Below are 13,209 nucleotides of genomic sequence, written 5' to 3'. Positions count from 1 at the left end.
AACTTGGGCAATTTGGGTCATCAGTCTACCAGGAATGTCTCCTCTCATCAGGGCACTTGTGAACACTCTTTTCCCCCTGAGATTTCAGCAACCAGATTTGGACAAAGACGTTGCCCAGGAGTGGAATCTGCCCGTGCGCATAGCTATGTGCTCCGTGTGAAACCAGGCTGCTGGTTCTGGAACCCACTACTCCCCCACCTTACCCAGATCAGAGCCTGACCCCCACCCCATGATCGGCTGGCTACTGGGACAGCACCTGTGCTGCAGGTCCCAGGTGAGAGAGGCCCTCAGCCCTACCTCGAGGCACGGGGGACACGCAACGGTGGCCCCCCGACGAGGGGCAGCACTTCTGAAGTCCAGGACAGTCGGCGTCCAGGGTGCATGGCGAGGTGGACGCTTCCGGCCCCACGGCTGGGCAGGCCCCTGGTCTAGATGCAAACTCCTGGGACCGATTCAGGGCTGGGGGGAAAGGGGGAGTGATTAGCAATTAATGATGTTGTCAATAAAACCCCTGATGAGCCGTGCCGGCGCGGCCTCTGGATGCCTCCTGGCGCTGGATCCATCTGCGGCTCTGGGGGGCGCAGTGTGGCTGCTCGAGGGCCATGTCCAGGCCTGGGCAGTGTCGTGCACGTCCTGCAGAACAGCCATCAGGGCGTTCACTTTGACTTTAATATACTCTGACCACCTTTCCTGGAAGGAGGGCAGCTTCTGCTGGGGTCCTAGGTGTCCCCTTTCTTCTAGGCCTTAGGGGTCCAGGCAGAGGGGCTCTACCAGCCCTTAGAGGCCCCTTTGATGCTCAGTGTCCTGATATCTCACTCACTCACTCACTCATTCATTCATTCAATATATACTGAGTACCCACTATGTACCAGTCTTGGTGCTAGGTGCTTGGGACACAGCAGTGGGCCAGAGGCAAAGTCCCTGCCTTCAGGACACTTAGATTCCAGTGGACAGAGGCCATATGCAAGTAGACCTGTAGGTCAGACAGGATGAGAGCCGCAGGGAAGAAAGCAGGGCCCGGGGGGCAGGTGTGCAGGGAAGGCCACCCTGGAGAGGTGCCTCTGCGGGGCCCAGGGCGGAGGGCAGCCCTGCAGACCTCAACATATCCTCACGAGGCAGGAGTGTGCTTGACTATCCAATGGAGAGAGTAGCCCTGAGGGCCTGGGGTGGGCGAAGTGGGCAAGCAGGGGCATGGGACCACAGAGAAACCCTTACCGAGTCGAGGTGGGGGCCCTGGGAGTTTGGGGCAGTCACGTGGTGAAGGGGCACCCTGCCCAGACCCCCGGATTACTCTGACCAGCTCTGCGTCCCCATCTCCCTTGACCCTCAGGTGGTCCGTGGGGGCTGGAGCTGCCTCACCCCGTATGAAAAGCCCCAGGTACCTGGAGTTTTGCAAACTCCCTTCCCTCCCAGCGGCCAATACCTCTTCCTCTGCTCCTTCCCCTGCTGTGTCCTGCTTCCCTGACTTCCCTGGGGGCGTTCAGGGCACACTTTGGCTGCTGGGGAGGGTGGGCACCCAGCTGAAAGCTGATTGTGATGGTCCAGGTGAGAGATGGCGGATGCTGGACCAGACTGATGGGCGGAGGCACAGGAAGCCTCAGATCCCGGGTGTATTTAACTGGAAGCATCAGGACATGCTGACAGATGGGATGGGCATGTAAAAGAAAGAGAAGCTTCAAGAAGGCCCCACAGCTTCAGGCCTGGGCATCCACTGGCACCGTTCCTGAGTTGGGAATGCTTCAGGAAAAACAGCCTGGTGTGGCATAGAGTTTGGCCGTGCAAATGTGAAGTTTGGCTTGGCTGTTGGACATGCACATGGAGAGGTGGGCAGCATGGCACCGCCCCCTCCCTGGTCAACTGGGAGTGAGGTCCGCTGCACAGCTCCAGGGGGGCACGTTCACGACGTGCTCCGTGTGACACAGCTCGTGGAGGACATGCAGAAATGCAGGCGAGCTCCTGCAGGAGGCAAAGAGGATGAGGGACGTGTGGCCAGGCATGGTTGGAGTCACCACGGGAGACACGGGGGTCCTGGTGCCCCAAACCCCAGCCAGGGAGCTGGGGGAGGCATGGGTGTGCTCCTGAAGAAAAGGGCGTTTAGAGATCTGAGAAAGGGCCGGAACTATCCAAGACAATGTGGGTTCCAAAGGGACTGGCCAGGAGGCCAGGTGCTGGCATTCTGGGCTATAGGACAGCACAAGAAGAAGAGAGGAAACTGAACCCGGGGAAGCGGAGTGTGCTGCTTTCGAGGGAGATGCTCTGCTCAGGAGATGGCTGGAGCGCAGGCCAATGCTGCCCAGAAACTCTCGAAGCAGAGCATCGCAGGCCGCGGGGTGGACTGCCCCGGGAGAACCTGTGGGTCTGTGCGCACCCAGAGGTGGAGCTGGGCTCAGGGCAGCAAGGGATGGAAGGAAGACGAGGAGCCGTGAGCTCAGGGAGGCTGAGGGCAGCAGGGAGAGAGGCAGAGGTAGATGAGACCCCAGGATAAGCGCCCAAAGAAGGGCTTCAGTGAGCTCACAGCCTTCCTGCCAACTGTCCTGGGTGAGGCGCAGTGTCCCCTTGGGTGGCACTCAAACCCATTGGTGCATGCCCAGATTCATTTAAAGCTTTGTGCCTACAGGATGTTCAGAAGTGCAGTTCCAGGCCCCTCAAACTCCAGGAAAGTCAGATGATGCTGGCTGATAGCCAAGCTCTGGAAACATACCCCCAAAGGTGGGGAAGATTAGCCCCTTGGGTGGACTCATGGGGTCGCCAAGTGGAAGGGAAGCCCCAAGGGGATGCAGTCATGGGGACGGCCCTCTGGGGTCCCCCACGGTCTCTGCAGAACACTCCACAGCCAGAAAGAAGGTGGTGGCCCCTCCTGGGACACATCACCAAGGGCGGCTGCATCAGCTAAGGAAGAGAAGAGAAAGCCAAAACTGCCAAAGGAGAGTCTGCATTAGCAATCTTGTCACGGAAGCGGGGCCGCCGTCTTGCTGTGATTCACATCGCTGGGCCTGGACTTGAAGTTCACTTTCAATAACATTCTCCTTTCTACTCTGTCCTTGGCTCCCTCTCCATCTCCCAGTCATCCAGGTGGCTATTCTGACATCTAAAGTCCCAGAGAAGTTGCCACACAGGGACTGGCTTTCAGGGCATGAAAAATGGGCATGTGGTACAGCCCTAGAGAGCCACACTGGGATGGAAATGCCAGCATCCCCGAAGGGCCACCAATCAAGGATGGAAAGGTCTTTGCTTTCTCTCCCATCGTAAAAACCAATGGCCTCAAGGAACGTTTCCCTAAGGAAACATGGGACTAAGTGTAAGGTGGGCTCCGGGGACAGAAACTGACGTTAGGAAAAAAAGTCAAATCCAAATAGAGTGTGGAGTTGAATTAACAGTAATGCACCAAAGCTGGGTCCTGAGCTGGGACAAACGTACCTTGTAAAACGCTGAGATTAGGGGAAGCCAGTGAGGGTATATGGGAATTACAATTGTCTGTAAATCTAAAACTATCTTGCACTAAAAGATTTATTTAAATGAAAGGAAAATGTAGGCCACCAAGAAAAACTGGCTTCCAAAAATGGTTGCCTGATCACAACAGAAGTGCTTTCAAGTTAAAGTTCATCTTAATTTGGACCCTGCTGGGAATCCCCTCCGTCCCTCGGGGCCGGCCAGCTTGCTGTGAGCCCCACAGAACAGTCAACAATTCCAACTTGGTAGCAAGTCAAAAGTCTGCTTCTCCTTCCACTAGCTCAACACAAACAACGAAACAAGACTGCCCAGTGCCTGGCAACCTAAGGTTAGTCACAGTTCAACAAGACAACGCGGATTTCTGTCTGAGCAACAGCACCGGAGTCTCTCTGGGGCTGAGGAATCTGATCTGCTCTGGAACAATCATTCCCGCCCCCCTCCTTCCTCGGAGGCGTCCTCCTTCCTCAAAGGGGCCCTGGTCATCAGCAGGGGGAGATGGGAAGTTTGGGGCGGTCTCCTGGTCCAGGGGGCCCTGGGCTTCCTTGAGGCAGAGCTTGCCAAGATGATGAGCGTATGGAGAAGACGGGGTGCACAGAAACCAGGGTATCACTGCAGCTGGTGAGCATCAGCTGAGACACTGTGCTCCACTCCTAGGAATTCACCCTGAGTGAATAATCCAGTTTGTGCGTAGCAGTGTTTGTATCATATGATACTCATCGTGGCATTATTTATAATAGTGAAAAATTGGCAACGACTAAGCAGTGGGAGATTGCTTAATGCTGATACATCCATATGAGGTAATGCCATGTGGCTGTTAAATCCTGCTGTAGAATAATATTTATTGACATGAAAGATGTTCCAGATACACGGCTAAGCGGTAAAAGTGTGCTACAAATCATCTCCAACAGGGTGACCGTGCTTTTGTAAAAAGTCTGCCCTGAATGAAAACTAGAAGAAAACGCGAACCGTGGCTATCCTTGGGCGGCAGGCTTATGGTTGATTTCTCTTTGTTCTTTTCTGTTTCCAAATTTTTGGCACGGCTCGTGTATCCATTTTTGCAATGCTATTTAAAAAGTACATTTAAATAAAATAATCTATGACTTATCGTTGCTTTCCAAATGTTGGACTTGAAAAAATTGAAAAAGTCATCTAGACTGAAAGAAATATCACATGTGCTCTCGTAACTCTCTTCCCCTTTTAGATACTTGGTTGTTAAGTGGGAGGACAAAGGAGGAAGCGAGTCTGAGGTTTCACTGCTCTGAGGATAAGACCTCTGAGCCCACGCTCGGCAACCTGGAGGCCCTGCCATGGAGGAAAGAGTACCTTCTGCCCTCCTCTGCTCCCCGATTCCCAGGCTGCTCCCCAGGGCTACCACTTCAGGCTTTGGCCCCAGCCTCATTCTGTGCAAATCAGACCTCGGGGCTCAGCAGATCACTTACAGAGACTCCTCACTTCCGGTTCCAAAGAGCAAGGCTGTCACGAGGTATCTCTGAACACGCTTTGATCAAAGGACCCACACAAGGGTGAAAAGGTCGTGCTGCTAATACCCAGGGTGTAAACACTTCCACCACGAGCCGTTTCCAGCGACCAACGTGACGCCCTGAACATGGAGGCAGGAGGCAGGCCGAGGCCTCACCCTCGGCCCCCACAGGCCGGCAGGAGGGCTGCTGCCCCGCTGGTGGTGCCACGAGGCCCCCACAGCAGCCGCAGTGCTAAGCCGGGCCCTGGCACCAAGCAGGGACTTTCCTGAGGGAGAGTCCAGCGTGCTCAGTGCCCCGAACCTTCCTTATCACTGTTCCTCCCCCACCCCGCCACGGCTACCTTCCTCAGATGCCACAAACTGAACCTGACAGGGGTCAGCGAGACCCAGGCCCAAGTCTGTGCCACCTTGGTCAAGTCACCCTGCCTCTTCTGTGCTGCTGTCTGCACACGGGGGGTTGTTCAGGTCCATTAGTGACAGGAATCTCCCCAGCTGGCCTGTCCCAAAGGACACGCTCCACCAAGGCCCCTTTCCCTCTGTCTCTCCTTCCTTCTGACTCCCGTCTGCCCCCTCTCCACACCGCTACGAGAGTGACCCTTCTAAGGCCCGGGGGGACCGTGGACCCCCCACCCCAACTCAGCCGCCTCTGAGGGTCCTCGGGCCTTCACGGTGAGTCCTCCTTCCCTTGCTCCCAGCAAGTCCCCCACCACATCCCCACGTTCCCTCACCAGCCACACCACTCCCTGCAGTCCCCATGGCAGTCCTGCCCACGGGACTCGCTAACTAGAATGTTCTGGCCCTCTCCCCGCCGGTGAGTTCCTAACTAAAGGCGCCAACACTAAACGTGGGGCGGATGTCCCGTGAGAGGCATTCCTGGTGGCTGGTTTGTTGAGGGGAAGACAGAGGAGCAGGTGGCAGGGAGGGGCCGCCAGCCCTCCGGGTCTTCCCTCTGGTGGGAATTACTTGTTCAGAACAGCAGGGCGGCAGCCCTTACAGAGAGGTGACCAGTCAGCATGGGCGGGGCTGGTGTGGCTCAGCCTGCCCTGGGGGCCTCCTCTGGCCCTCTGGATGTGTGACTTCACTAGTCCCCACAACAGCCAGCATGTGGGAAGGGTGTGGCCTTCACAGGTGAAGACGGACAGGGCAAAGCGGCCTCCTCTTTCTACCACTGGGTTCTGACTCTCCAAATCAAGACGCTGTGGGCCCCAAGACCCCCACAGCAATGGGATCCCCCAGTCCCCAGGAGGGGAGGTGCTCCCAGGGTGGGGACAGCCACTCAGCTGGCTAACCCTCCGTGCATGTGCCCCTTGGAAATGGGGAAAGCAGAAAGGGGCAGGTGTCAGCAAGGGAAGGGACTCCTTAGACCTGGCAGGACCTGGGCAGGACCGCCAGGACAAGTGCCCCTTTAGGGAACAACAGGAACTCACCACAGGCACTGAGCCCTGGGGCCTGAGGTCAGCTGGGCCTATTCTGGGCTTTCTTGGTGGTGGTGGTTGTGTCATTTCAGCCCTCCAGGAAGAGGTACTCCCGTGACCTGCCCAACCCTGAGCCGTGAGGGCATCTCTGTGCCCGGTCCTCTGAAGTGGTCAGGGCAAAGTGTCAGCAACCCTGTCCTCTGTGAGACGGCTCCTGCTGGGGGTGAGTCAGTGCACCACGCAGACACGGCCTTCTACAGGGTCTGCACTGACCACCCAAGACTACATCCTGTAGCCCGTGGTGTGGGGAGGGGCCAGCACCCCTGGTGTGCGGTGTCCACACCGTAGCCTGCTGCAGTCCTAGCCTCGGGCCCCGGGGATGGCCCACGTGGGAACCCCTCCCGCACCCCTCCGAGCTGGTGCTCTCTGCACTCTGAAGGCAGCGGCCCTCACATCTCAGGGTGGCCCTGGCTGACACCTCGCTGGAGCCACACCCTCCCCACTTCCCCTCCACGGGGGTGGGGGCAGGGGGACCTTCTGATGCTCAAAAACTCATTTTAGATCTGGTATTGACTCAAATTTAACAATCACCGCCACCCACGCACACACTCACATACGCATACAAGCCTGCATCTTTTCCCCTGGAAGAAGTCTTCCGGAAAGTTCTCTTCGTGTCATGAGGCTGAGCGCTGAACCCCCGCACCGCCCATAACCTGGCCTCAGGCACCGGCCAGCACGGCTACACCGCCCTGCTAACCGCCCCAAGCATCTTTCAACCCACACAGAGGAAGTGAGAGGACCTGGGGGCTCCGGGCGGTTAGGGGGAGCCAAGGGGACCCCTCCGTCTCTTTCACATATAGGAGTTGAGATTAGGATTTCGGTTGAAGAAAGCATTCCACTACAGCTTTTAAAAAGAAAAGATTGTCTACCAATATAGAAGAGATTGTAATGCTGCTTCTCACACTCAGCTGTATATTAGAATCCCTCGGGGAGCTTCCAAAAAAATCCCGATGCCCAAACTATGCCCCACGCCAATTCCACCACAATCTCTGACGGCGAGACCCAAGCATCAGTGTTTTTAAAGCTGCCCAGGGGCCTTCAATGTGCAGTCAGGTCTGAAAGCCACTGCCCCAAAACAGAGGTTCTCAAAGTGGGGCCCCAGGGCCAGCAGCATCAGTACCCCCTGGGAACTTGAACTTCACCCCTGACCCATTGGATCTGAAATCTGGGGGTGGGGCCAGTGATCTGTGCTTGGACAAGCCCTCCAGACCATCCTGATGCACGCTCAAGGTTGAGGACCAGTGTTCCAGAAGGATCTAGTAAGTTCAGGACTAAAGGGCCTGAACGGTGACTATCCAAAGACTTATCAGGCGTCCCAGGGAGAGGGCGTGAGGGAGGGAGGCCCCAGCCCCCCCAGCCGCCCTGGACTCACGCAGGACGCAGTAGAGGCCCAGCTGCTCGTAGCCCTCGCAGCAGTCGGTCACGTTCCTCGACACGGGAGCCTCCACCGCCAGGTACCGGGTCCTGTAAACGGTCTTGGGGCACCGCCTCCACGGGATCCACCCGCCACAGGGGGCGTAGGTCAGGTGGGAAGTCTGGACGGCCTCCACTTTCTGGACGTTTTGGGTCACGCTGTAGTTGCACAGCTGGTAGCTCAGCAAGGAGAGGCCTTTTTCTATGTGGGAGAGAGGGAGGATGGAGGAACCCAAGAAGGAGCAAACACCAGCATCAAATCAATACGAGGGGTTCTCTACGAGTCCCCGGCTTCTGCGAGAGCAAGTGGAATGAGACCTCTAGCCCTTGCGCAGACCCCTCGGTGTCCGCCCACCAGCCTGAATCCAAGAAGTCAATGCAGTAGCGTAAACTTGAAGGAATAATGCATAAACAGAGACCTGCGTGCTACGAAATTCTCTAAAGAGCATGGAGATGCCGCTGGGCCCAACCCCGCTTCCCGCAGCCCGGGGTCTGACAGCGCACTGAAGGAAGACACGGAGGAGTCAACATGTGGGGCTCGTGGCCCCGCTGTCTGCTCCAGGTTCTCTGATCTGCAGGCTGGAGGACCTTGTGCACATCTCCTAATCTCCATGAGCCTCAGGTTTGCACACGTGAAATGAATATGTAGCAATTCCCTCAGTCAATGTATACTGAAGACCTACTATGTGCCGGGCACGCATGGCAATGACACCCTTTTTGGGAATGGGATGGAAGATAAGTAAACAACTATCTCAAGACACGTGAGAAGTTTGTAGCTGGTAAAGATCAGTCCCACTGTTACTGTCGTCATCGGGAGATGAGGACACAGTGTCCCGCCGTAGGATGACATCCAGCTGGCCTTATCAGGCCCTATGCATCTCTCACCTGGAGCCTGGTTCCTGTGTATAGACTCCCACGGCCCCTTCATCAGCAGGATCACTCAGTTCTCAAGACCCCGTGGCACCCACTACCTTCACCAGCCCTGTGCCTCTTTGTCATGGACCACCCCCCATGGGGTTTTGGGGTGTCCCATCTGCCCAGGGAGCCTCTGTTGCCTCATGTAGCAGGGACCAGTAGAGGCTGAATTGTGTCCCCATCCACCCACCCAAAATTCGCATGTTGAAATCCTAACCCCTAGAACGTCAGAATGTGACCTTATTTGGAAACAGCATTTTTGCAAATGTAATTAGTTAAGATGAGGTTATACAGAGCAGGGTAGCCCCTAATCCTTACAGAAGGGCAAATTTGCACACAGAGACAGGAATGCACACGGGGTGAACACCAGGTGAAGATGAAGGCAGAGATTGGGGTGATGCTTCTACAAGCCAAGGAATCCCGAAGATTGCCAGCAAACCACCAGAACCTGGGAGAGAGCATGGGACAGATTCTCACTCATGGCCCTCAGGAGGAACCAACCCTGCGGACACCTTGATCTTGGACCTCTGTCCTCCAGACTGTGAGACAATAAATCTTTACTGTTTAAGCCCCCCAGTCTGTAGTACTTTGTCATGGCAGCCATGGGGAACTAACACAGGGACCGTAGGGTGGCCCCCACCTCAGCACCCAGCACAAGGCTCTGTGTACTCACGGCCCTCAGTGTAGGATGAATGATGGTTTGAATATAGTTTACATCTTCAGATGCTCAACCTGTGAGCTCTAAGCTTTACTAGATTATGGGTAAGGGATCAATATTACAGTGTATACTCCTCAAGAAGAAGCTGGATTTCTGTGGAGGAACTCAGAGACAGCAGCAGAAATCATCTTCATCCCCAACACCAGGACAGCACCCCTCAAAATTCCTTGCTTTGGCCTCACAGCACCCCACAAGTGTGCAGACAGCGAGACTCAGGGGGCTGGTGACCTCCATCCCCCCAACCAGGAAGAAACAGGGCAGAGCCAGCCCTCAAGCCCAGGCTGACAGGAAAGCCCGCAGCCTTCCTCTGGGTAGAGTACGGTGCTGAATCCCACCACCCCAGAGTGAGCCCACTCCACAGCCACGAGAGCCCCTGGCTGCCTCCCTGTCACCACTGTAGGGCAGCAGGGCCTCTGGGAATGGGGACAACCTGCTGCCCATCTTTACCAAAGACGTGGGTTACATAAGCCTTGGAAAGGAATGGGAGGCCCCTGGTTATGTGGGATGGGGCAAGATTCTGAGGCCAGGGTAGCTTGGCCCAGACCTTAGAGGTGACTTGGGCGAGGGGCCGGAGAAAACGGCCACAGTGAACGTGATCCCTAGGGGAGTGATCTAGACCAGCCCGAGGACTCCTGCACTGGGAATTTGGAGAGGTGGATCTAGGTTTTGTTTTTCATTTTAACCTAAGATGAGATGCGAGCCACGTTAACGAAGGTTATACTTCTCTGTCTCTAGAGAGACCCCGGGCTCCATTTGATCGTGACAAGGTCCCACTGGTCATTAGCAGAGCCCGCCTGCACACACACTGCACGCACACGCACATCTCCCCTGAAACTGCTCTTGGGATCTGCTTGTTTTGCTTTGTTTTTCCACTCTACTGGGGGCCACTGGCTCCTCTCCGAGCCTGGCTCCTTGGCAGAGCCCAGAGTAGAAACCTTTTAGCAGATCCTGCCACTCAACAAATCCTTTCAAGAGCCGTCAGCATGGGAGTCAGGGGTCCTGGGTTCTAGTCCCAGAGGTGGGAAATCTTAACGTCCTGGAGGGAGCATGGGTTTTGGGGTCAGGCAGACCCACGGTCACAGCAGCTTCACAAAACCCAGCTGTGTGATTCTGAGCATGTTTCCTGCCTCTCAGTGCCCCTGTCTTGTCATTTATAAAATACTGGCTGTGGCCTGGGGTCGTGGAGGATACAATGACGTTATGCCTGTAAACACAGTTCCTGGCACATGAGAGCAAGGAGATGTGCAGCCCTGACAAATCACAGAGATTCTGTTCCCCATGTCCTCAGGTGTACGACGGCAGGGCTCATGAAATACCTCCTGTGCTCTCCTCTAGCTTCGCCATCTTCCCATTCTTTCTGTGACTGAGCTGTGAGATTTACACATTACCCGTTCCAAAGGAAAAATCAAGTAAAAAAAAAAAATCACAATTAAACCAAAATCTCACCGATAGGTGAAAAAAACCTTAAGCCAGTACAAAACTGAGGTTGATTGGAGGAACAGAAGGAATTTGTTTAAATTCCCAACTGAATAAGACAGATTTTAAGAGGAAAATGATTAAAAGGGTTTGCAATCTCAATTCTCTGAAATCCATGGTGATTTTAGCAGCTGGCCATGTGTCTCTCGAAGGCTTTGGACAGGTGCCCTCGCTCGGTCCCTCACTCCCTATCGGCTGCTTTCACCCTCATTTACTGATGAGGGAACCGGGGCCTGGCAGAGCCCTAGGTGAGGGAAAGCTGCCTGCCTGGCCAGGGGCAACAGCAGGCGTCGCCCTGGTGGTAACTCTGCCCTTGGCCAGCTGTGTGGCCATGGATGAGTCCCTGATCGCTCCCGGCCTCCCTCTCCTTATCTGTAAGTTGAGGACTCGACTGCGCCAAGGTTTGGGGAGCCCTCGGCTCTCGGTGTGGCCCGTGGACCTGCAGCAACCACACCCGCAGCAGAAATGCAGAGTCTAGGCCCCACCCCAGATCTGCCAACTCAGAATCTATATCTGAACCCCATCGACCCCCAGGTGATCAGAGGCACACATACCACCTCTTTTGTGGTTATGAGAAAGTTTGGCCCAGAAGCAACAGATGCCACCTCTCAAAGCAGGTACGGGCCTGCCCAGGTCTCAGCGGGGCAGCTGCCGTCTCTCATGAGACCCGCTCCCAGGGAGCCCCCTGCTCCTCCAACATCGCCCGCGCCGAGCCCAGACCCCTCACCTGTGAAGCCACTGGCCTGGCTCGGGCCCATGGCGCTGACCAGAGCCAGCAGGGCCAGCCCAAGGGTCCTGAGCATGGTCGGGCAGTGGCGGTGCAGCTCTGGGTCTCTCCTGAGCACCAGCACAAAGGAGCCTGGGCCGCCTGGGCCTGGAGAAAGGGCCCTTCTGTCCCCTGTGCCGCTGATGGTGGCAATGGCTTCAGAAGGAGCGCTGGCTGGGAGCAGTCCCTTATGCCTGCTCATTAACGCCTGTCTTTGCCACGGCGGTATCCCTCGGGGCACCCACGTGTCACAGCCCATTCTTGCTCCAAGCAGATGGCATCTTTCAGGAAAGGTGAACCCCCAGTGGCCAGCCCGCATCGCTGGGTTCCATCTGGTTGTTACGCAGAAAACACATTTCAGACCCGAATCTGACGTCCTCCATCAAGTACAGAGTATTCTCTTACCTTATCGTTCCCAACTGGCAGGGGAAGACAGCGGCAAGTCAAAGAGACACTCAGATTCAGAAAAGCATCCCTCACACAATCGAACAATAGAGATCAAAAGCCACAGAAATGTTCAGACACCTTGACCAGTGACCCCTCCTGAGCATGGGGCCAAGGCCATGAAGCCGCAGTCTCAGAGATGTTCATTACCTGTCAGGATTTAAAATGGAGGAGCATAGAAGCTAACCATCATGGGAGAATGGGAAATAAATAATTCAGAGCATCTGGATGGAACATCACACAGACATTGACGTGCTCTCCATGAAGACTTTTAGCAGTGTGAAACAATACTTCACAACGTGAAGTCGCAACAGCCCTCAGGCAGTTCCTTCTCCGTGAAGACGACAACGCTGTACAGTTATATAAAAGCGGGCCCTATCGGGAAAGGGCCACGGGAATAAGAGAAAACATTGTAGGGGTGGTAGATGATAGCCGGTTTATGTTTTTTTCGGTAGCCATCATACTGTATGTGAAATGGATTTTTAAATTTCGTATCAAATACTTTCTAGTTGACGATCCCTTCTTAGGCTTCTGTTGGGTTGTCTTTGTTCAACACAACAATTTTTAACATTAGATGAAGATCTCATTGGTTTGACTGAGAAAATTTTCAAATAGGGTAACAAAGACCCACCTTGGCTGTATGTTCAGAAGTACAATTCCCTTGTGTTTGAAATACAAAATAGTTCTCCCAGAAGGGACCTTCTAGCCTAACGCTCGCATCAACGTTGAGACATCCTTTATTCTCGGTAGATTACCTCTAAGATGATTCACTGCTGTGTTCACATGGCTAATGACTAAACGACAGATGCCAGGACAAGAATACAGAAAAAGGAGCTGGAAATAATCACGCAGTTAAGGGGCTCGACGTGAGTCTCCTGCAAGACAGCACCCTTTACAGAAAATCGATAGTGCAGGATTAACTCATCAAAAAAAATAAATTTTTATTTATTATAAAAATAAAATAAAGTTAAAAAAATAGATAAAAAATAAAGTTTCAATAAGAAAAGAATACATTTTAAAGCTATAATATAGTATTCAGGAAAATAATATTTAATTGGCACAAACAGAATAG

General features: G+C 54.5%; 1 protein-coding gene across 1 annotated transcript in view; it reads right to left on the bottom strand.

Moving 5' to 3' along the window:
- UMODL1 (uromodulin like 1) overlaps nt 1–11,730 on the bottom strand; it is a 59,875-nt gene extending 48,145 nt beyond the window's left edge. Inside the window, exons 1-3 of the mRNA XM_058523408.1 lie at nt 11,655–11,730; nt 7,778–8,020; nt 298–459 (exon numbers count right to left, since the gene is read on the bottom strand). Of these exons, the coding sequence (XP_058379391.1) occupies nt 298–459; nt 7,778–8,020; nt 11,655–11,730 (481 nt within the window). The remainder of the gene's footprint in view (nt 1–297; nt 460–7,777; nt 8,021–11,654) is intronic.
- Nucleotides 11,731–13,209: the final 1,479 nt, after the last annotated feature.

The sequence above is a fragment of the Diceros bicornis genome, chromosome 27, assembly GCF_020826845.1.
Source record: "Diceros bicornis minor isolate mBicDic1 chromosome 27, mDicBic1.mat.cur, whole genome shotgun sequence".
Taxonomy (NCBI): domain Eukaryota; kingdom Metazoa; phylum Chordata; class Mammalia; order Perissodactyla; family Rhinocerotidae; genus Diceros; species Diceros bicornis.
The sequence above is the reverse complement of the archived record's forward strand: the minus strand, read 5'-3'. Positions and strand labels throughout refer to the sequence as shown.